Genomic DNA, 21,201 nt, shown 5'->3' with positions numbered 1-21,201 from the left:
CTAGGGCGGGCGGCCGGAAGAAGCCCCGGGCCCGGCGGGAAAGCGCCGCCCGGAAGTAAGCGTGTGGGGACGCCGGCTCGCGGAGCGCGCTTCCGGCTGTGGTGCTGAGGCGCATGCGCGCTGCGGCCGCCATCAGCTGATCCAGCGCCTCCTCTGCCGCCGCCGCCGGAGGGAGCGGGGTTTCGCGTGTGCCGGCCGCAGGTGAGGCGTCCTCGGTGGGTCGCGGTGTGAGGGGATGGGTGTTCGTCTCGGCGGCCCGGCGGGCCCCTCAGAGGGCCGCCCCCTGAGGGCCGCCCTTCGCCTTGCGGAGCCCTGCGGGGCGGCAGCACCCGCAGAGCGCCCTGTGGGGGTGGGGGGTGTCTCCTGGGTGGGCGGCTTTCGCCTCCCGCAGCGCCGTAAGGACAGCGGGCTGCTCTGCGAGCGGAGGCCGACCTTGCCGCCTCTGGCTCCGGCTGAAGCGAGTAACGCGCAGCGCTGCGTCCTTTGTCCGCATGGAGCAGCGGCAGAACCCGCTGGCGGCGGCCCTGCTCTTCCTGGCCCCGTTTCTTTGGAGAAAAAAGGCCAGGGATTCAAAGCAGACCCCTCCCCGAGTAAGGTTTCCGTGAGTAAAAAAACGTGCTGAGCGTTCTCAAAGACACCCAACAAGAATCCGCAGGGATATGCCTCAGTCCGTTCTAAGGAGAGGCGGTGACAGTGGCTGGGTTTCTGTGCCAGGTCACCCCACCATCTTGGGTGGGTGGAACTGAATCTGCTTGTCTGTGGCCCTGCAGTGAGCCAGCAGCAAGGTTACGGAACAGGAACGCTGCCGCTGCCTTCTGCCTGCAGCCCTTCCTTAGTACACGGGCCCACCTCTTGTTCTGCAGTTGAAAATAACTGATGGCAAATCAAATGTGTTTCCTCTTCCTTTCGTCAGAGACAAAATCCTGACTTAGATGAGGTTTTCTAAATGTCACACTTGGAATTCGCTTCGAGGCAAGAAAGACATTTTCGTGAATGGCTTCTGGATGATATCGTACACGTCACAGATAGCTGTGACACATGTATGTCAAGATCTATCCATTCAGTGCAGTTGCCCAGCATAATTTCTTCCTAAGATTTTACTAGCTTTCCTCAGAGAATTTCTACTCCAACTGGGAATAAAAGCGATTTGGTGATAATTTTATTCATTGTAATGCAATACTTCAGCAAAGTACACGGGCTATTTGATCTAGCGTGGTATTTCAAATGCTAATACCACTTGACGAACTGGAGAAGGGATGGAAAAGGAGGAAAACCTGCTGACAGACTGCTGAAGGTGGTTTATGAGCCCCCCTGTTTCTAGCACTTAGGTGAGAATGTGCTGAGTGTAGGTTGGCATTTGTAAGTGGCAGTTTGAGTTACTGAGGCAGATCTTCAATATATTGTAAGTTGTATTTGTGCTGAATTTGGGATGGTGCAGATCTGCAGCAGCTGCATGTTTGGCGGCTTTATATGGTATTTTTAAAGGTCTTTTCAATGAGCAGCAAGCATAAATGTTTAATAGTACCTACATGTTACTATTTTCTATTTAAGAATAAGTGAGATCAGTGTCTACATGTCTTTGAATTACCAAAAATATTGCAGATTATTTTTGCTGTGCTTGTCAGTTTATTATGTCGAGTCTTCTTGAAAACAGTTTTACTCTCTTATGTGGGGAAAGAACTAGTCTTAACTTTATAATTGGGGGATAAAGCATGGCATTCAGAAATCATAAACCACCATGGACATCAGTTTGAGAGGATGGGGAAGAAGAAATTAAGACAGTGCTGGAAAATGACTGCTGGCATCAGCTGACTGTTCAAATGGGGGTTGAAATCTTGTGTTGCAATAGTAACACAAGATCTTAGTTTCCTGTAAATGCAGCCTTTCCATTTTCCAAGTCAAGAGCTGTTTTCTACAGATAGTGCTAATATTAGGGTGGAGCCATGAACAATGAGTACTACTTGCTTAATTTTTATGCAGCATTAGCTTAAATTTAGCTTTTAGTTTGGTCAAAGTGTCTATTAACTGGTTTTATACCTCATTAATCCTTAATTGTAAAGTCTGCAGGCTTCAGTGTGCTTCTGTTGTCTAAATTTTTTCCCAGTGTGGCTTTGTGCATTTATCTCCCAGACATGCAAGGGTACGGGTATTACAGTTGTCATCCAAAGCCGCTATAGACCAGCAGATTACTAGATGATTCCCCTGGAGATACGTTGAGAGGCACTGCACTTCCCTTCTTGTGTTTTTATACTGTAATACTGTCTCTTTGAGTTCCTGAGCCCTGAAATTCCTACCGATGTTATTCCCTTGTGCTTTTAGATTGCTTATTTGTGAGTTAAGGCCATGTTCCTAATTAGTCTCTTTAAAAGAGTAAAAGGATTACAGGATAACCTAGCTGATGTCTTTGGTTACTTTGATGTTGACTGTAAAATGTTGCATCCTGTTGATGGCCAAGTAACAGTCCCTGTTTTTCTTTCTCTCCCTCTTTTAATTTTTTTTTAAACCCCAACCATGTAACAACCCAATGCCCTGTTGCCTATAAGTGACACAGATTTTCTTTCCTCCATACTTGTATCATTGGTTACAAAGAAAAGTGGGGGACTTTAGACTTGGAAATATTGAGGTATTCTTGAACAATGCTATCCACATGATTTTTTTTTTTATGATTTTTTTTTTTTTTTGGACTGGAACTTGTACCAAGGAAAACAGACGATGTAGTTGACTGGAATATCATGCTTATTCACGCTTACTCACCATCTTAAAACATGTGATTTCTTTAGCCTTCCAGCTGGGCAGAGAGAAATGGGGACCTACTCCAGCAGAGGAAGCAGAACAAATCTAAAGTTTTCAACTGTTTCTTCCTGTATGGATTAAGCCAGTAACCACCTGAAGGTCCAACATGTGAAACTGGCTTAGACTGAATCTTCTGGTTTTCATTACTCTACCTTCTTTTATGTTCTGAAAAGGGTTTTCTTTTTTGTTCTTGTTGTGTTCACTACCTTCTCCCCTTTGAAAGTGGACAGCTGAGATTATACTCAATTTTTGGGTCTGGTCATATCTTGTGGCAATAAGTTCTACAATCATAAATATTTTTGCTCTGGTTACTTTATTTCATCTGTGCATTTATTTCTCCTGGGTTTTGTCAAATTCTCAAGTTAAACGCTCCCACTTCTTAGAAAGATTGACCATTTGCTGCTATCTTTTTAGACTCCCATATGTTTTATGGCTGCTGTAACAAACTTTGCCTTGTAAAGTCTGTCTTTACTGAAATGATGGGCTTACTCTGAAAACTGGTAAGATGTATGTGGATAAATCCTGAAAGTCCTAGTCTAACAGACTTTACTATCACTTAACCAAATGGCAGATGAAGTTCAGTTTTAGCTACTGAATTTATTTTCTCAGTTAATCAGCTTGATTACTCCTCTGAGCTTGTGTAACAGTAAATTTCAATGTCACTGCTCGCTGTCTTCAGAAATAATATGACAGTGATCTAATACATGCATGGTGCCTGTTGACAGTTTGTTAATTTTGTCATAGTTCACAGCATTTTGGAGACTCTGTTGTGAGTGTCTTAAAATCTTCAAATTGGAAATAATCAGGAAGTACGAAAACTAATAATGGGAGGCTGCCATCGGGGCCACATTTTTATAGTGCTAGGCTTTCTGCATTAGTTGGCTGATATCTGTTTAATCCTGAGACTTAACACTGAAGACCATGGCTATCCCAGTTAACCGAGATTCATTCTGCTGACTAGTTATAAATAAACTAAAAAGTCTGTCAGAAACAGACCTATTGCAGATGCAAACACTTGAAAGAAGCAGTCTTCCTAGAGGGTATCTCCATAACGTGAAAGTCTTATCCTTGTCGTTCTTAATCAGATGAAGAGTGCTCATATTGTAAGCATTCTCATGGCCAAGTTGAAATGTTGGTGCGCTGGTGGGTTTCAGCTGACCAGTCTGTCCAACTACCTTTTTCTGCCAGATGGCATCCCAAGAAAAATGCCAAAATCTGCACTGTGAAGATGCAGCGTTCCCCACGCTGTGTCCCATTTGAGGGTGCGATAAGTTATGCTCGCTTACTGGAGTGGTTTGTTGTTGAAAACAGTGTAAAAGATAGGTGGTCTGAATGTCTGTGACCTAAGTGCAAAGAGCAGTCCTGTGTTGGTGATGGTCACATGTGATGAGGGATAGAAAGGTTATGGAAAAGGTATTGGCTTTTTAGAGAAAAAAACTGTGCCTTTATTAGAACTGTTAGAGCTGGACAAAAGCTTTCAGGTGTGCAGGTTTCCTTTAATGGCCTGAAGAATGACTTGATTGTTTTTTCATATTCTACAAAAGAAACTTATCTTCCAAGAAGCTCAGCTAGTGGGACAAACATTTGTTTGGTCCTTCTCATTAACACACTATATCATTATTTTGTTTCTCACCGTAAAAGACCTTAAACAGCAGCTTTTCAGAAAAAACTGAAATGGTATTTTGGCTAAATGCAGATAACGTTGGTAAGGGCTTCTAAAATGGCAGTTGTGTTATGTGAATTTCCTGTAGATCCTTGAAACCTTGAGAATTTTGTTGTTGTGAAATAAATTTGCGTCACCTGGTAGACAGTCAGACAACCACCACAACATATGGCTTAAACAGTGTTAAAATTTAATATACTGGAGGGGCTCTGGCTATTCTAAAGAAGCTGTAAATACTTAAGGTAATTGAATATAAAATCTCCAAATGTGGCTTAATTTGCTTTAAAACATAAATATGTAGTTTTCCATTACAGGAAAAGTCGACCTCAACTTAATTTCCTTTTACTGGAATCCACTGCCAATATGCATGTTGTGATTCCAACCAGGTGTTTCATTATACTAAAGTGCTGTAAAGGAGTGCTTCTATCTGCTAGGGGTGTTAGATCTTTCTCAAAGACTTTCATGCAAACTTACTCTCAGTTCAGCTCTTCAAACTAGCCATCACATACCTCATATAATAAACTGAAGGTTCCATAATAGTCTGACTCTAAAGACTGCTCTGAAAGTTAAGCATAATGTTGAAATACTTATTCTGAACTCATGCTCAGTATTTTATCTATTAGATTTAGGGACAAGAGCTTAGGCAGTGGTGACACTTGCAGAGAAGCCGATGTGTTTTAATGACCCCAAATTACTAATAAGTTTCTGTGTAAAACTGAGGCTGACTTACAAATCTAGCAATAGTTGTTTTATGAAATATTACACCTTTTGTCTGTTGAGGTAAGAATCTCCAACTAGTCAGAAGTGACTCTACTGAACTGTAGTTAGTAAAGTTTGCTACTGTAATTGCTTACAGCTTTGCGTTCATCTCATTTTGATGTTTGTCATCTTAAAGATTAGAGCAACAAGAAGTATTTCAAATAACAATGCCAAATACACCTAAAGGTAGAGTGACTTCTGTTTCATAAAAGCAAGGGTGGATTTTAGCTTTGCAGTAATGTTAGTGAGGTTAATGAAAATGTTGCTCATTAGAGGAAATAGCTGAGCATTGCACTAAGCAGATGGCTGCAGAACTTTTCAGCCCTAGCAGCTAGGTGACAGGAGTAGGGTAAGGAAAGGCAGCCACTGTGGGACACAGAAATGAATATTGTGTTAGTATTCTGTGTTACGGCTTGGATCTCTGTTGCATTAGATTTTCGTTTTGTTTGAAAGTTTATCAAGCCAAAGAAGGGGCAGGGTATGTAGCAGGCTGTGAGGAATGTCAAATTTTTAGTGGTGGGAAACTTGTGAAGTAGCGTAGCAAGTAAGAAATAAAGGAAGGTTCATCTGTTTCCACCTCTAAAGCTCCCCTGGAGAAGCCTTCTGGGCTGAGAGGAAGGAATTGGTGTAGAAAACCCTTATATGGAAAACTGTAGCATATAACCAGTCAGCTGATGAAGATTTTTTTTCACATGAATGATGTGGTTTTCTCTAGTAACAGGAGTATGTTAATTGATAAAACTAGGGTCTTTATCAGTTCTAGCTATAGCGTGATAACTGCATTTGAAGTCAGAAGGCTGGTTATCTACTGAGCTGATCAAATAAATCTTCAGTGGGTCAAAGCAGTTTACACATTGAATGCCTTGCCAGCCTTTCTATCTAGTTTTATTGCTGCCGCTGAGCTTTTTTCTATTCCTGTTCTGGGCTAAGTGAAGAAATCTCCCAAGCTTCTGAATAAGAGCTTAAGTGCTTGCATAACGAGTGGTGGTGGTGGTGGTACTTCATGCCCCATCTTTGTGGTAGGGGAGAATCTCTTATGCTACATATAGATATTACTACAAATATATATGTTTAGCTTGTGTGCAAGGCATGATGTTTTCTTCAAGTATGAGGCTTGTATGTATTGGCATACCCACAGGTAAGCTGCATCTGTTTTGAGGAAGAAAGCAGTAGGAGCTTGTGATGGGCTTCATGAATTGCCATGTTGCAGTGCCTTGCTTTGTTGCCATTGTGTGGTGTGCAAACAGTGGCAGCATAATTCTGTTTCCTGTATTTTTTCTTGAATACACCTGGATTTATCTGTACATGTGCTGAGCAGCAAGCCTTGTGTGAGAGGAAGGGGCTCTACGGTACCTAAGAAACAAATTGCGTCACCTACTGTGTATTGTAAAAGAAATTAAGAAACAAAAAAAATGAGTTGTCTGGTGTGGTTGCAGATGGATCCGCAGTGTGTAGCTGAGCATCACTTCAGCAGATTCCTGACATATTGAGAGCAGGGGTGGCCTCAAGGTGCCCTGTGGCAACTGGAATTGCATGAATAATTAAATGGAAGAATGTCCATGTTGTTGATTTTAAGAAACAATGATACTTCTAGCTTAAGCTTATGGCAAGAAGGTTAGTACAGTTAGCTTCTCAGTGTCTGTGGAAAGACTAAGCCACGTGATTGTGTTGGGCACAGGAGGAGTCTCCTGCCTGGTTTCCTCGGAGTGCAGGTGATATGAAGTTGGAATGAGTTTGATAAAGCACAGGGCTGTGCTGCCATACAGAGGGACCTCGACAGACTGGAAAAATAGGCTGATGGGAATCTCATGAAGTTCAACAATGGAAAATGCCAAGTCCTGCACCTGGGGAGGAATAGCCATGTGCCTTGCTACAGGCTGGGCACTGACTGGCTGTAAAGTGGCTTTGCTGAAAGGGGCTAGAGGTCCTGGTGGATACCAAGTTGAGTATCAGCTGGCATTGTGCCCTCGTGGCAAAGGCAGCCAGCACTGTCCTGGGCTGCATTAGGAGGAATGCTGGCAGCACGGTCAGGGAGGTGCATTTTCCCCTCAATTAAGCTTTAGGGAACCACAACTGGAGTGCTGTGCCTGGTTCTGGGTTTCCAGTAGAAGGAAGACATGGCTTAATGGAGTGGGTTCAGAAAAGGGCCACAAAGGGTTTGGAAGTATGAGGAGAGGGTGAGAGAGCTGGGATGATGTAGCTTCGGGAAGAGAAGGTTCTGAGAATCTTGCTGTAAAGGATATAAATACCTAATGGGAGAGAGCAGAGAGGATGGAGCCAGGGGTGTCTGCTGAAGTAACGAGAAGCAATGGGCACAAACTGAAATACAGGGAATTCCCTTTAAACATAAGAAAACACTTTTTACTGTGAGGGTGTCTGAATGTTGGAATAGGTTCCCAGAGACTTGGGGAGTCTTCATCCTTGGAGGTAATGGAAACCCAGCTGGACGTGGCCCTGAGCAGCCTGCTCTAACTTGCTCTGAGTAGGGCTTTGGAACGAGATGATCTCCAGAGGTGCCTTCCAACCTCAGCGATTCTGTTGTTTGGCGAGAGAGAGATCTGGAGTAATTTTCCCTGCTGTGTTATAGTAAAATTATAACTGCATAGTATGAAGGAGCAGATTTCCTGAGAATACTATTTGACTTCCCTTCCAAGTGACCTGTGTTGAGAGTTCTGTGCATGCTCTTTGTGCTGAGGCAATATTCCAACTCCTAGGTGCAGAAATGCTGCTGAACTTCTGCATTTGTCTAGTAACTTAGGCACTAGGGTTTTTTAATACTTCCTCTTAAAAATATAATCTGTTGGAAGGGGAAGTACAAACTTCCCAAGTTACAGGAAATCTATGGCAGTGATTAACCTGTTGTTTATGAGGCCTTTGCGACACATCCTCATGCAGCTGCACACTGGGATTTATGCTCTGTGCCAAAGTCTGCTCAGGTGAACAACAGTAAATGTTGGCAGTCTTGATTCTAAAGCATGACTCAAATGTGACGCTAAGTGGATTGTCTGGTGTGGGTTGTGATCTTTTGCTGTCCTGTAGCCTCCCGTTTTTTACTGAGAAGAGGGGGAGGGATTTTCTTTGGAAAACTTACTTGACTGTGTTTTACTGTGTATGCCAATTAAGGTTTCCTGGATATTGAATGTATTTAATTATATTCTGACTCCAGTTTTCTACCCTAGGAAGTCAAAACATATTAGTCTGTTTCAGATACAGTAAAATCTATTACCTTAATTCAAAGTTACTCCAGCAGAATGAATTCCAGCACTGGTAACTTATTAATGTAATGTTGCTGCTTCTGAATTGCTGGTCTTGGGCTATTTACTCCAATTTTAGTTCGCATATCTAAGCTTTTATGCCAGTTTGATGTGTTGCTAATCCTAGAACTTGCAAAGATAGTCTCGATGTTGTGAAGTCTGCAGGGAACTCTTCAACTGACATGGCTTCTTGGGGGAAAGACTACATGGCTGCTCGTCTTCTGTATGACAATGGGACAAAATCTTTGTTTCAAAAATTTCAAAACCTTTGAAAACAGATTCTAGTAGCTGTCTCTCAAGGTGGCACATCAGTCTGCTTCGCTAACTGTTGTTGGACGTTGTGCAGTTGCATCAATGCTTCTGCTAACTAGGAGAAGGGATTCTTATATTAGAAGTAAGCTCTGCAAGACTCTATTTTGACAAACAATACCTGTTCTACATAGTCAAGCAATTAGGGAGGCACTGAAGACACCATAATACTGTGCAATCTGTTGTTAAAACTGTTGTTCTGTTAAGCTCTTCCAGAACAGAGCACGCACTGACATGGAAATATTACACTGGAGGACTGGTAGGTAAATGGATTCCAGCAGACAACGTGTATCTCTTTCAAGGATTTTAATGTAGTAGTACGTACCACTTGGGGCATAGGGATTATTGGCTGTGTAGGAGGCCCTTAACGTGAACGGCTGAATGCTGCTTTTAATTTCTTCTGCTCGGCCCTGTGCAGTAAGGAGGGCACAGATGGGAGTTCAGCGGGGCCCTAGGTATCTTGATTTGCTATTGCGGCATTCCTCCGTGCTGGTAGGAGAGAGAGAGACTGATGACTCATCAAGTCAGGTGGTTATGCCTCTGCTGTGTGTCAGAAATTTCTTTCCCCTCTGCAGCAGGCTTTCTCATCCCTCTGTGTAGGGGCACTAGAAGGACAATTATTTCCTAAGTGGTGGTGCTTAACTGCTGAATTCTGGCTTTGCTTCATTGGGCCTGTGGATTTTGTTACTGCCTGTTTCTGCAAAATAAGGTAAGAATCTGTGTTTATATGATAAAATAGTCACGGATTTTCTTCCTTGCTGCAAGAAGGCTCCTTCTAAAAATCTCACTGGAGTCTTAATTTTGAAGAGATCTTTGTGGTAAAGCAGTTTATCATGTAAATTCTGGGTCTGATCAAACATGTGAAGCAAAATGAAGGAACTGTAATAGAAAACAAGTTTCTCCAGCATTGACAGCAGGATGGTTACATTTTTGGGCTTGCTGTGTAGCCAAATTGCTGTGCTGGGGAGAAATCAACATAAAAGTGCCAATGACCTGAGTTTTCTTTGTTTAATTATGACTATAATATTACTTTAGTACTTCACATTTCAGTCAGAGATCGTGCTGCAGCAAGTCATGTTTTGATTCCTGGCACTGTTAGGCAGAATATGACCATGTCAGAGTATGAGAGCACACTTAAAATTAATTGGTGAACTGTTTAAGATGAGGAAGATTCCTTCATAGAAGTTGTAAAGGATACAAAATGCTCGTAAGGGAATTAAAATTAAGCTAATATCCTGTATAGGTGTGCTAGTGGACTTTTGTAGGAGTGTATTACATACAGTGCCTGATATCCTGGGTTGGCAAGAGGCCTGTGAAAGGCTCTGGGAGCTCAGTAGATTTCTGAAATGGCTAGCTACCATGGCTTCTGGGGTAAGTACATACTCCCTGCATGCACATGATGTTACGTTTAGCAAATTCTGACATGCGTTAGGGAATTTCCTTCTACCCAAGTACTAACAATGAAGACTTTTAACAGTATGCATAGGTAAGCCAACATTTCTGCCCTCAAGGACTTTTCCATATGAAATGGAAACCTGTAGTGCTAATACATGAGCACCAAGAAAACTGTGCAGAGATAAATAACAGCATTTTTTAACCTTAATTTGTATTCAGCATTAAATGATGCGTGGCCCCTTAACAAAAAGAGGTCAGCTTGGCTGGGTGGGCACTGGCTTTTTAGACTTCATGTACTTTGTTTGGAGGGTACATAGGAGATGGAACAAAGAAAGGTGAGGAAGAATTCACATCTTTTACACTTGTAATAGTTAACAGGTATGTATTTAAAAGCCATAGGTACAGATGCTAAAGGTCAGGACAAAGACTGTTTATTGGTGTGTTGTTAGGTGGTCTAGCAGAATCCCGTTCTCTTTTAGCTTGACCAATAATTCGGGCAGGTGGCTGTAGGAAGAGAGAGGGAGCAGAGCAGCCACAGGAACAGGCGAGGCACATGCTGGGTGGCAGGTTGTTGCTGTTTTGATTGCAGGGTGGCTGTTCTGAGGTTCTTATTTGTCTCCCTAAAAGATAAACAATCACTTCAAGTGGCGGTCAGCTGACCTGCAGGTTTTGAATATGAAGATAAGTTAATTTAAATTGAAACTGGCCAGTGTTCTTCCTGCGTTTCCTTGCCTTTGTAAATTGACTCTTTTGTGCAGGACCCTGGACTGTTTAATGGCCAAATGGTGTCACTAATTCAGTTATGAGCGTTTGGCTTAACTCTGTCTTTATAGGGCTTCTATAGAAGATTTTGGTAGTAGGACTCTAGAGATTGTTCTGTATGGTGTGTTGAAGTAATTGTTTTGGATGGATTTAGAAGACTGGCTGCTTTTTTTCAGTATGAACAGTAATTGTACTTGAGTTTTGCAGTGGTTTAATGGTTAAAAGCCAAAAAGGTGAGGTAGTTGTTAGTCTGATCAGAACCAGCTCTTACCAGCTGCTCAGGAACTGCAGATTGCTTTGTGAGGACCTCCCTCCTGCCATTTGGCAGAGAAGACTTTTGAGAAATAAATAGTGAAATGAAAATTATGTTCCGGCACTAAACAACAGGCAACGTAAAGGATAAACTATCCTTCTGGGGAGCAGAGGGATCTAACAGCTATCTGACTTAGCCTTTGAGCTGGAGAGCAGTTAGCGGTTCCACTGCAGGCTGGTGACTGAGTCATGATCAACTGTTGGGGTGGCTGTTGTGAGATGAATCAATGGTAGCCATGTTACACAGTCCGTTCCAGGGAGACACGGAGCCTGGAAGACACTGATCCTTCAGGATGAATAGGAGTTTGGAAACATTGGTGATCCTTTTCTTACAGAGTTGAGCTGCTGATTTAAAACATTTAGATTGGTGGCAAGGTTGAGGGGCAGAGGACTTGTAGCACAGTATTAAAAAAATGGAAAACAGTCAGTCATAAGGTTTCAAGAGTAGCAGATATCAGCTGCCTACTGCTCCTGAAGAACAGGCAGAAAAGCATCCTTTAATGATGATGGAAGGGGTGCGAATGTCGTTGTTGTCTTCCTCATTGTACACGGGGCAGGTTTTCAAGCCTGGCTGTGTCTCTGTTTGCTGCCTTGCAGGAGATGCTGCGTTAGGTTAAGCTTCTTGCAAAGACTGTGAGCATCAACAGATGCCTGGCACAGTTTGTTGCCGAACCACGGGCTTTTGCTGGGCAGGCCCTGTTGATACGCAGAGCGCGTTGTGTGCTGGGGCTGCCATGCTGCAGCTTTCACCAGTGCTGTACTGTAAACCTGGCAGTACGGTAGAAATGGGTAGAGAGTTGCCTTACAGTTCGCTAACACTAATCAGTTTCCAAGGTAACGCAAAGCATGATAAGGGCTGACAAAGCAAAACCATTAAACTCTTATCGGCACCAGGAGCAGGACAGCCCAACTGTCTGTTAAAGGGCAAGCATGGATGGAGGAGGTCTGTTTCTAAAACAGCTGTTCTTGTGCCAGTTGTTTAGATTCCCTGAACAGCTACTGGCAAGAGATGTCAGTCTGCTGTTGAACTGTTGCAGATTGAGGTTCTGGCCCTTATTTGGCACAATTCTTCTATAATGCTCCATGGCTTTCACTGAGAGCATAATTTTGTAATATCTGGCTGTGAGGCATATAGAGAGGACTCTCCATATGTGTGCTGGTGCTTTTGAAAGTCTATGTTTCTTCCCCTGAACCCTGCTTCAGCAGCTTAAGATAGCAAAGATACAATTTTCACAATTAGTGTTTGTAGCCTTGCTTTTTAGAGAGGGTTGACAGTGAGGCAGCCCCAGAACATTCTCTTGCTCACTCAGAATCATGGAAAATTCTATATTTTGGAGGAGGATAGAAGAGATGTGGAAGACGGAAGGGATTTTCCCTTATTTAAATATCCTGTTATTAGGCTTGAAAACAGTCCAGTTGGTGTTACAGCCTTTTTGGAGTGTTACTGTTTCACTTGGTGGTGTTTTGTGGAGCATGTTGTGCAGTCCTATCCCACCTCTGTGTTTCTGCAATGGGGGATGTTAGTTGTTTTGTTTGTTTAAATGAGTTACTTTTTAACTTTTTATAGGTTTAAAATCAGTGTGGTTAAGGTGCTTCGGGCTGTATGAGTTCGGAATTCTTTCTAACTTGAAACAAGGACAGAGCCGAGCGGGGGAAGAGGAAGAACTTACTACATGTGTGTATTCTTCAGGACTGACTCTTCTCTTGTTTTCCTTCTGTACAGTTGAAGAGGCAAAATGGAATTCTCCAAGCTACCCAAAATCCGTGATGAGGACAGAGAGGCTTTTGTGGGCTATGTCCATGGAGTCTCAGGACCTGGTAGGTATTATTTTGTAAAGGAAATCGCAGGTTCTGTTCCATCTAATGTCTTGTTAGTCTTGTTCACTTGAAAGTGGAGAAGTGTACTAGAGCTCTGGGTGGGGCTTTTTTCTTTCTTTTTTTGGGGGGGAGCTTTTTAAGAAGGATCACTGACTTAGTCTGCTAAAATATTAAGAAATATACTAACAAGACGTTACTGTTAATTAATCTTCTTCAAAGATGTAATGAGCAGAAGCAGGGCAATGAATAATAACAACAAAACCAAAAGGTGGTAAGCTTTCTGTATGAAGTAAAGCCACTCGGTCAGAAATCTTCAGGCCCTGTGTATTAAGCTTCTCTAAAAGGCTGAGATGTGTAATCCATTCTCGCTGAAACACGATTTGACCCTCTGCTCTCTGGAATACTCAGTCTCCTGCCAGTGTCAAGCCATTCTGTGTTACTGCACCGTGGGCTGGAGGAGCTCAGCAAGGAGCTGCAAGGGTCAGGGAAGGGGGTGGTGCAACTGGGAGCAGGAGGACTTTTCCTCCTGTATTGGCTTAAATTCTTTAGTCTCTGATGGTAACAGCTTTTGAATATGTGCAGAGTCCACTGGCTTTTCTGCTTCCTCCTGTAGTCTCCTCAAGAGGTGAAGGATGGGGATGTGAGAACAGCAGAATAGCATGTGATTTTGTTGATGCAGCTTATTTGATGAGTAAGAAACTCCCTTGACTCATGTCTACCTAAGTAAATACCTGTTCTTTTAACTGCCAATTCCTTAAGTGCAGAAGTGATATTTAAAAACAGTTTTAAACTGATACAGCTTTCTTTCCTAAGAAGTGGGAAATGGATTTTTGTTTAAATACATAAACTCTATGTGCAAGATTGATATTATGATAGAAAAGACATGATAAATTTTGTGCTAAAGCAGCTAGACCTCGTGTATGACCTGCTGAAACCTAACTCAAAACAGTAGGAGGTTTTAGGCCCAAAAGATGCTGTAAAACAGTCTGTAAAAAAATCTTTTGAAAGTGCCTGAAGATATACATGACTTTTTTTCTACAAAATAAAATGTCAAAATAGTGTTTCCTTAAAAGCTTTGTAGCTTCTGCCACTCTAGATACAAGGGTATGTATTGCCCTTAGAGCAGGCACCTTGGTTTGATTTGTACACGGAAATAGTTTGTTATATGAGCATCCAGGTGCTACCAAGGTGAAAAGAAGTTTGAGTGACTTGAAAATGCTGGTCCCCAACCACAGGTTTATGTACCTACCAGGTATCAGGTGAACTTCAGCATTTTTCTTATATGTTTTAATTGGGTCAGATGGGAATATGGCCCAGCTAACTGAAAAGGAAGGTGCCTACGGAACTTGTCTGTCAAAGTTCACTGCATCTCTAAAGCTCTAAACATCCCCCATCTGTCAGGGTAGATAAGAGAAATTATGGTGAGAATTGTCTGTGTACTCCTGTATTCTGATAGCGTCCTCTTATTGAGCATAAAGGGACAGTGTGATAAGTATAGGGAAATGTTTTCTTTTGGCTTTTAAACTAGAAGTATCAGTATTTATGGCGGCCAAGGTATCCTTTTTGTGAAATCAAAAATGGGTGAATACCAGGCTTATGCTGTGCAGTTCTTACTAACTCCTGATGAGTAAATTTCCTGAGCTACAGGAAAAATATTCGCTTACGTGCCTGTCTTTTACAGTGGTCACAGCGTGCAACATGGCAGGTGCTGCTATGTATGAGCTGGTACGAGTAGGCCACAGTGAACTGGTGGGGGAGATTATCCGACTGGAAGGGGATTTAGCAACGGTGCAGGTGTACGAAGAAACATGTATCCTTTTCAGTGATTCCTCTGGGCCTGCAGACTGTGCAGTCCAGAGCACAGAGTGGTGATGAGGGTGAAGACAATGGACAAAGCTGACTTGATACTTCTGGTGCCAGCGGGATATCGGTTCTGCACGTCTTTTGTAAATTCCGATGGTTTTAGGTAAATCTTGTCTTGCTTGGCTGTGTACCAAGGAGACTTTTTTTTTTAATATATATTAAGTAGAAATCAAATAGTGTGTACCTTAGAATTGAAAATTTATTTTAATTTAAATATTAGAGCTTTGTAAGGAAGTTGTTTGACAAATGTCAACCATAAATGGCAAAACTACCAAGCAGTATTTGTTGTGTTTTTTTCTTTGCTTTTGAAAACTATGCTTGTACAACACTTAAATGGGAAATGTAAAGTAGGCAGGATGCCGCCTTCTGGGCAGAGTATTTTGCCAGACGTAATAATTACATTTTTGCTTCTGCAGTCTGCTTACAGAATCTTGGTCCAGCTAGGACACAGCCTGTATTCTAAAATCTAGTCAGCTTAAAATGTATTTTCTATTACACATATATGATAGAATACCAGTAAAGAAGTCATAGAAGTTGAAGCGAGACCTTTTTGTCAGATATTCTTTTAACCTTAAGAGTTGGCTCTGTGTATCTGTACAGGCTAGGAAAAAGCCTGTGCTGGCTCCCAAAGCTTTGTTCTGAGGAGCTGGATGTTGAACTGGTGACTAACTCCTGACTGTACCTAATAATTTATCATTTTAGGTGGCATCATCATTGTAATATCTAATAGCCTTCCATCAGTACATGGAAGAAGTTTGAGTATAGTTTACTCGTAGGTTTCTGATGAGAGGGTTGCATCCTAGGGCTCTGTGAAGTCAACTTGTGTTTAACTTCTTGAGTCTTGCATAGGGTTTTGGGGTTTTCTTTTGTATTCTAGCAGGGCCTTTTGCCAAACTGCGGGCCCTTTGCGGAGAAGTCCATTGTGCATCTTTGCTCAGATAGTGCATAGACTGACAACTTGATACCAGAGGGGAGGGAAATAATGCTGGTCTTGGACAAACTCCCTTTGAAGTTAGACTGTTGTCAGAAAGGCTGTGCGAGGCTCAAGGTCTAAACAGTTGTGCTCCCTAACAAATTCCAAAGCAAAAAATTAAATATTTCATAATATTCTCTGATTTAAACAATCAGACCTGTTTTCTAGGTTTGAAGATTTAAGAAATGCCTAAGATTTTGTCATCCTGCTGCTTGGCACTCCAGTGAACTCATCCATACAGTTGACTTGAACTAATGATTGTAAAGCAGAATTATTTACACCTCCTGTGCATCTCTGGAGGATGAGCAACTTTGTTGCTTTAGGAATTTCAGCTTGAGTGTAGTATAAAGCCTACATGCTTATCAAATGATGATGTGTGATATAGTAATAAAAATATTGCCTTAAAGTCAGAAAGGTGGTTTAAAGGTACGACAGTGCGAGTGTGATGCCTTCTGCCCTGTTTCTCACCCTTTCTCTGGATGAACTTTTCCTCAGCAAATCTTTAGCTGGTGTCTCTGTAGGAGACCCTGTACTCCGTACTGGCAAACCCCTGTCAGTGGAACTAGGGCCTGGCATTATGGGAGCTATTTTTGATGGTATCCAGAGGCCTCTCTCGGACATCAGCACTCTGACCAAAAGTATCTATATCCCTAGAGGTGTCAACGTGTCAGCTTTGAGCCGAGATGTCAAATGGGACTTCACACCTTCCAAAAATCTGCGGGTATGTTCTGACAAGCCCATCTTCCTTTCTGCTCCTCTGCCCCGAAAGTTTAGGGCTGGAGCAGAGTGCCGGTGCTGTGACTGCTGGGAGCTACGGTTAACATTGGTCTGAGGTTTGTGGAAAGGAATACTAGGAGCTGGTCGTGATGTATGAGACTGGATGGGGTTCATCAAAACTTAACTGATGTGATTTACTGTGTGTGGCCGCTGCATATGAGAAACTTAAGGTTTTATGTATTTGCAAAACTGTCAAGAAGCTAGTGGAGCTGCACTAAGCAGTAGCAGGTGTTACCTGAGCCAAAAGAATGACTGCAGCATGTATTCCACAAATGGTGAAGGTAGCCTTAGAGCTGGAAAATGTCACAGCTTTAGCCCTTGGCAGCATCTTTTTCCAACCTTGTAGGTTAGCATTTCTCTACTTAACGCGTTAAGCTGAGAGGTATAAAAGAAACAAGGAAAATTCCTTGCATCAGTCAGTAATTGCTACTGTCTGAGCCTTGCAAGGCACCTGAACCCAGATAGTGTTGCTAGTGATGTGCTGTTAGTGTAATGAGTTATGTAAATGGGCTACTGTGCTGTAACAACGCATTTGTAAAGGGAGTAATCACAGTGCTAGACTTAATAGCTATAGTTACTTTATACAGTTCTTTGTCAAGGTTCTTTTTTAAAACTGGAGTTCTCACTTATGACTAATAGACCTGTTCTGATTTCAGGTTGGCAGCCACATCACTGGCGGAGATATTTATGGTGTGGTGAATGAAAACTCCCTTATCAAACACAAAATCATGCTGCCCCCACGGAACAGGGGTACAGTTACATACATTGCTCCACCAGGAAACTACGACACCTCAGTAAGTCCCCCAGCAGCAGTTTCTGGTATATTCCATGTCTCTTTCATAAGGCTGATGTACTCTTTCTCTTCTGCATGATGCCAACTAGAAAGTGTTTTCATGCGACAAGGTGTCAGAGTTAACGATTGCTTCTGCTACCCTGCCGGCAGGGATTACACAATTATCTTGTGCGGTTGCGTTCTATGTATGTGTAGATAGATGGATAAATATACATCCGTTCCCAATGGCACTTCAGTGTGCCAAGCTCGCTGACCTCTGTGGGGACCAACAGTATTTTATGAATATGTAAAATTCAGTTGCTCTTCAAAAGCATATTCCTAATTGAAGCTTCACCTTGTGCTTCCCCCCCCCAGTAGCACTGTAAATATGGGAAAGAGCTTTCCCTTGGGAAGGGATGATGGTGTATTGAGGTTCTGAGAAATGGTGGTGCTATCAAAAACCTAGTTGTGCAGAGTAGTTGAGATGAGAATTTGCATGCTGGTCCAGTGTGCAGCTGTTTGCTTACTTCAGCTGTCTGGTGCTGTCTGTTAGGATGTCGTCTTAGAGTTGGAGTTTGAAGGTGTGAAGGAGAAGTTCACTATGGTCCAGGTCTGGCCTGTGCGTCAAGTCCGTCCTGTTACTGAGAAGTTACCAGCCAATCACCCTTTATTAACTGGCCAACGGGTCCTGGATGCCCTCTTCCCGTAAGTACTACCTTTTGTCTTCTAGTGTGTAAGAAATCTCTTGTGGGAGGAGACCATTTATTTTTTTTTTTTTAAGGGCAGGCAGACCCCAAGCTTTTACTGTATATCACAGCATAATCTCAAACAATGTTTAGCTGATTTCCTCATATTTCTATATTTGGCAGGAGAACCTACTAGTGGAAAAAGGAAGATAAGTTTAAAAAGATAGCTCTAGTGCTTTTTTATTCTTTTCTAGATTAATGCATAAACTTAACATGATCATGCCAAATGTACAGAAAGGCTAGAACTTTCAAGCTTGATGCTCCATTTGAATGTATAAGTAGGATCTTTCTCCATGGTCTTGAGGATATATAGTTCCCAATGATTTTGGGGTCACCCTTATGAAAACTATTGCACTTTAACACAAAATACTTATTTAAGCAGCTAACTTCCAAGACGCTGAATTCAGTAATTTTGGCCTTAAAACATTGTGTTGCTTATTCTTACAATGCACAGCTAAGTGCGGTTCTTTCCTTAGTATTTGCATTCCTTTGGTGCTTCCAGCTGTGAAAACTGCTACATTTCAAGCCTGAAAGTTTAGCTGTTGTACCAGCGTAACTCATGTACTCCAAGGGCAGTAGAAGAAAAGGATAGTTTATTCCCTCAGTCTTCTGGTTTTGTGAAATACCTCTGTGCTTCTCACCCAGAACGCTGGATGTGACTTCTGTCACTCTGCTTTTAATTAAGGAGTTTTATTGGAAAACATTCTAAGATGGGAGAACTGGTTTTGAGTTCTTTGCAAATCAGAGTCCTGTTTCTTTACTCAGGTGTGTACAAGGGGGTACAACAGCGATTCCCGGGGCATTCGGTTGTGGGAAGACTGTGATCTCACAGTCTCTCTCAAAGTACTCCAACAGTGATGTCATCATTTATGTAGGCTGTGGAGAACGAGGAAACGAAATGTCTGAAGTACTGAGAGATTTCCCTGAGGTTAGTATGGAGAATTCATGGAGAGTAAACCTTCTTGGGAAGACTTGCTATTGTACTAGTATTGTAACCGAATAAAATACTGTATCAGTAGAGTGACTTGAAATTATCTTCTTGCCTCCCTGCTGTAAGTTCTGGTTGTAGTAGCAGAAAGCCCTCTTGGCTTGTTCAAGAATGATTTCAGTGGCCCCTCGATAAACATCTGGACTAATCTTTGCGTATACCTTCTAACTTGTTTAAAATAAAGCCAAAATGTATGCCAGGGTGTAATTTTGCTCAGATCATAATAAGCACCTTACCTATCTCTGGTCTCTAACTTTTCTAACTTAACCATGCATAGCAAATGCAGCATCTGTATTTACAGGGTGGTGATACAAACAGTTAGTAGATACCAGTTTGACACGTTAAGCTTTGGAATACCTTCTGAAGGAAGTAGAAAATGTCTGGGTTTAAAAAAAATAAATAGACACAACAGATCTAACAAATCTCCTATCTGTTTTTAGTGAATTAGTTGTGGCACATTCTTCTGTAAAATATGGGGAAGAAGCCAGATAGTCTGAACTGTTAGGTTGAAACTCCACTGTCAGAAATAAGGGGTAAAAGGCTTGGATGTGTGTGTTGATTATGAGATGGGAAAGTCAAGCTGAGGTGGCCGTGAAAAAGGTAAATCTCTGCATATTTTTAAGTGGAATTCTACACAAGTGTCAGGATAACACATCCTGTTGTTCAGGTGCTTGTTAGGCTGCACCAGGGTTATGTATGGGATTTTATATCTGGTTTTCAAAAGTGAACTTGCATCAGTGTAGATGCGGGGGGGGGGGGGGGGGGGGGGGGGGAACCTTTCCGATTCCTAACAGACTTAACAACAGGAGGCTAAGATTATTTTTTTTGCTCTTCCAGCCTTCCTGATGCGGTGGATTTCTCAGTACTCATTTGAATGGGATCAGTAGGGTTTTGCTGGTTGCAGAAGAAGAGATGGGGCTGCGGCATGTACGTAGGGTTAAGCAGAGTGCAGTCAGGAAGGCAAACCAGCATAGTATCCTGAAATCTTTCATCTAGTCTCTGCTCTTGGTAGAGTAGCTCCTGATACAAGGAAAGTAATACAGTAAAAGACAGTAAAAAAAAAAAACCCACAACTAAAATAAACGAAAAGCCTTACTACTGGTTTTGGTGTTGGTTTTTTTTCCTTTTCTTGCATTTTAGTTAACAATGGAAGTTGACGGCAAGGTAGAGAGTATCATGAAGAGAACTGCTCTGGTAGCAAATACCTCCAACATGCCTGTGGCTGCCAGAGAAGCCTCTATCTATACTGGTAAGATTTACAGGAGGCTGGAAAAGGCTGTGTGTGTAGAGCAAGCCATCATGCTCTAGTATTTTCAGTTCCTGAGATGGTCAGTACCAAGAAACCAGCATAGTTTCAGAAGTCAACCCTTTCAGGCCTTGTCTGCACAAAGTTGTGTCTTAAATGAATGTGGCTTGCTTGTACATAATTACAATTTCCAAATTTTGAGTAAATTTTGCTTAAAAGGTGAACTGACTGCACTGTAGTTTTTTTCCATGTGTTAATTGTGTAAGCTTTGGTTTGTGAACAGCTTTTTGCTGACAAGTGCAGCCACTTCTCAGTGTATGAGGAATGGTGTCAGGGCAGGAACAGTACTCTCTGAGTTGGCAGGCTAGTCTTCTTTCCTTTGCAGCCTCTTAGAGGCTTGTTTTAAAAAAATCTTTCTTATGAAAAGTTGTCAGATAATTAAGACAAAATGACCTTTTCTCACTGTTGTATTCTAGTAGTTTGAAAGGGAAGGAGACATTTTACAGTAAGAAGAGGCTTTGTTCATGGTTTCCATGAGGCAAAGAGTAGTGTTGGTGACATTGCCATGTCTCTTCAAAGAAATACATGGGAATGTAAGATGAGGCAGTGTGATTCATAAGCAAAAATGGGGAGAGTGAGAACAAATAAGCAAAAAAAGACAGCAAGGACATAATGTAATGGGAAGAAAGAATAACTTTCAGTGTTTCCACCAATATGTAAACTTAGTCTTATTTGCATCTCAGTGACAATGTACAAGCATAGAATTCCTTT

At 42.1% G+C, this 21,201-nt stretch overlaps 1 protein-coding gene across 2 annotated transcripts in view; it reads left to right on the top strand.

Annotated features, from left to right (window-relative positions):
* The first annotated feature begins 81 nt into the window (after positions 1-81).
* The window catches only part of ATP6V1A (ATPase H+ transporting V1 subunit A), a 31,498-nt gene continuing 10,378 nt past the window's right edge, over positions 82-21,201 (top strand). The window contains exons 1-8 of one of the 2 annotated variants that reach the window (XM_040594366.1): positions 82-201; positions 12,971-13,065; positions 14,747-14,875; positions 16,408-16,622; positions 17,335-17,472; positions 18,004-18,155; positions 18,962-19,124; positions 20,325-20,433. In XM_040594366.1, the coding sequence (XP_040450300.1) occupies positions 12,984-13,065; positions 14,747-14,875; positions 16,408-16,622; positions 17,335-17,472; positions 18,004-18,155; positions 18,962-19,124; positions 20,325-20,433 (988 nt within the window). In that variant the 5' untranslated portion in view covers positions 82-201; positions 12,971-12,983. Of the gene's footprint in view, positions 202-9,378; positions 9,488-12,970; positions 13,066-14,746; positions 14,876-16,407; positions 16,623-17,334; positions 17,473-18,003; positions 18,156-18,961; positions 19,125-20,324; positions 20,434-21,201 lie in introns of those variants that run through there. The other variant, XM_040594367.1, reaches the window with a different exon arrangement.

The sequence above is a fragment of the Falco naumanni genome, chromosome 5, assembly GCF_017639655.2.
Source record: "Falco naumanni isolate bFalNau1 chromosome 5, bFalNau1.pat, whole genome shotgun sequence".
NCBI lineage: Eukaryota > Metazoa > Chordata > Aves > Falconiformes > Falconidae > Falco > Falco naumanni.
The sequence above is the reverse complement of the archived record's forward strand: the minus strand, read 5'-3'. Positions and strand labels throughout refer to the sequence as shown.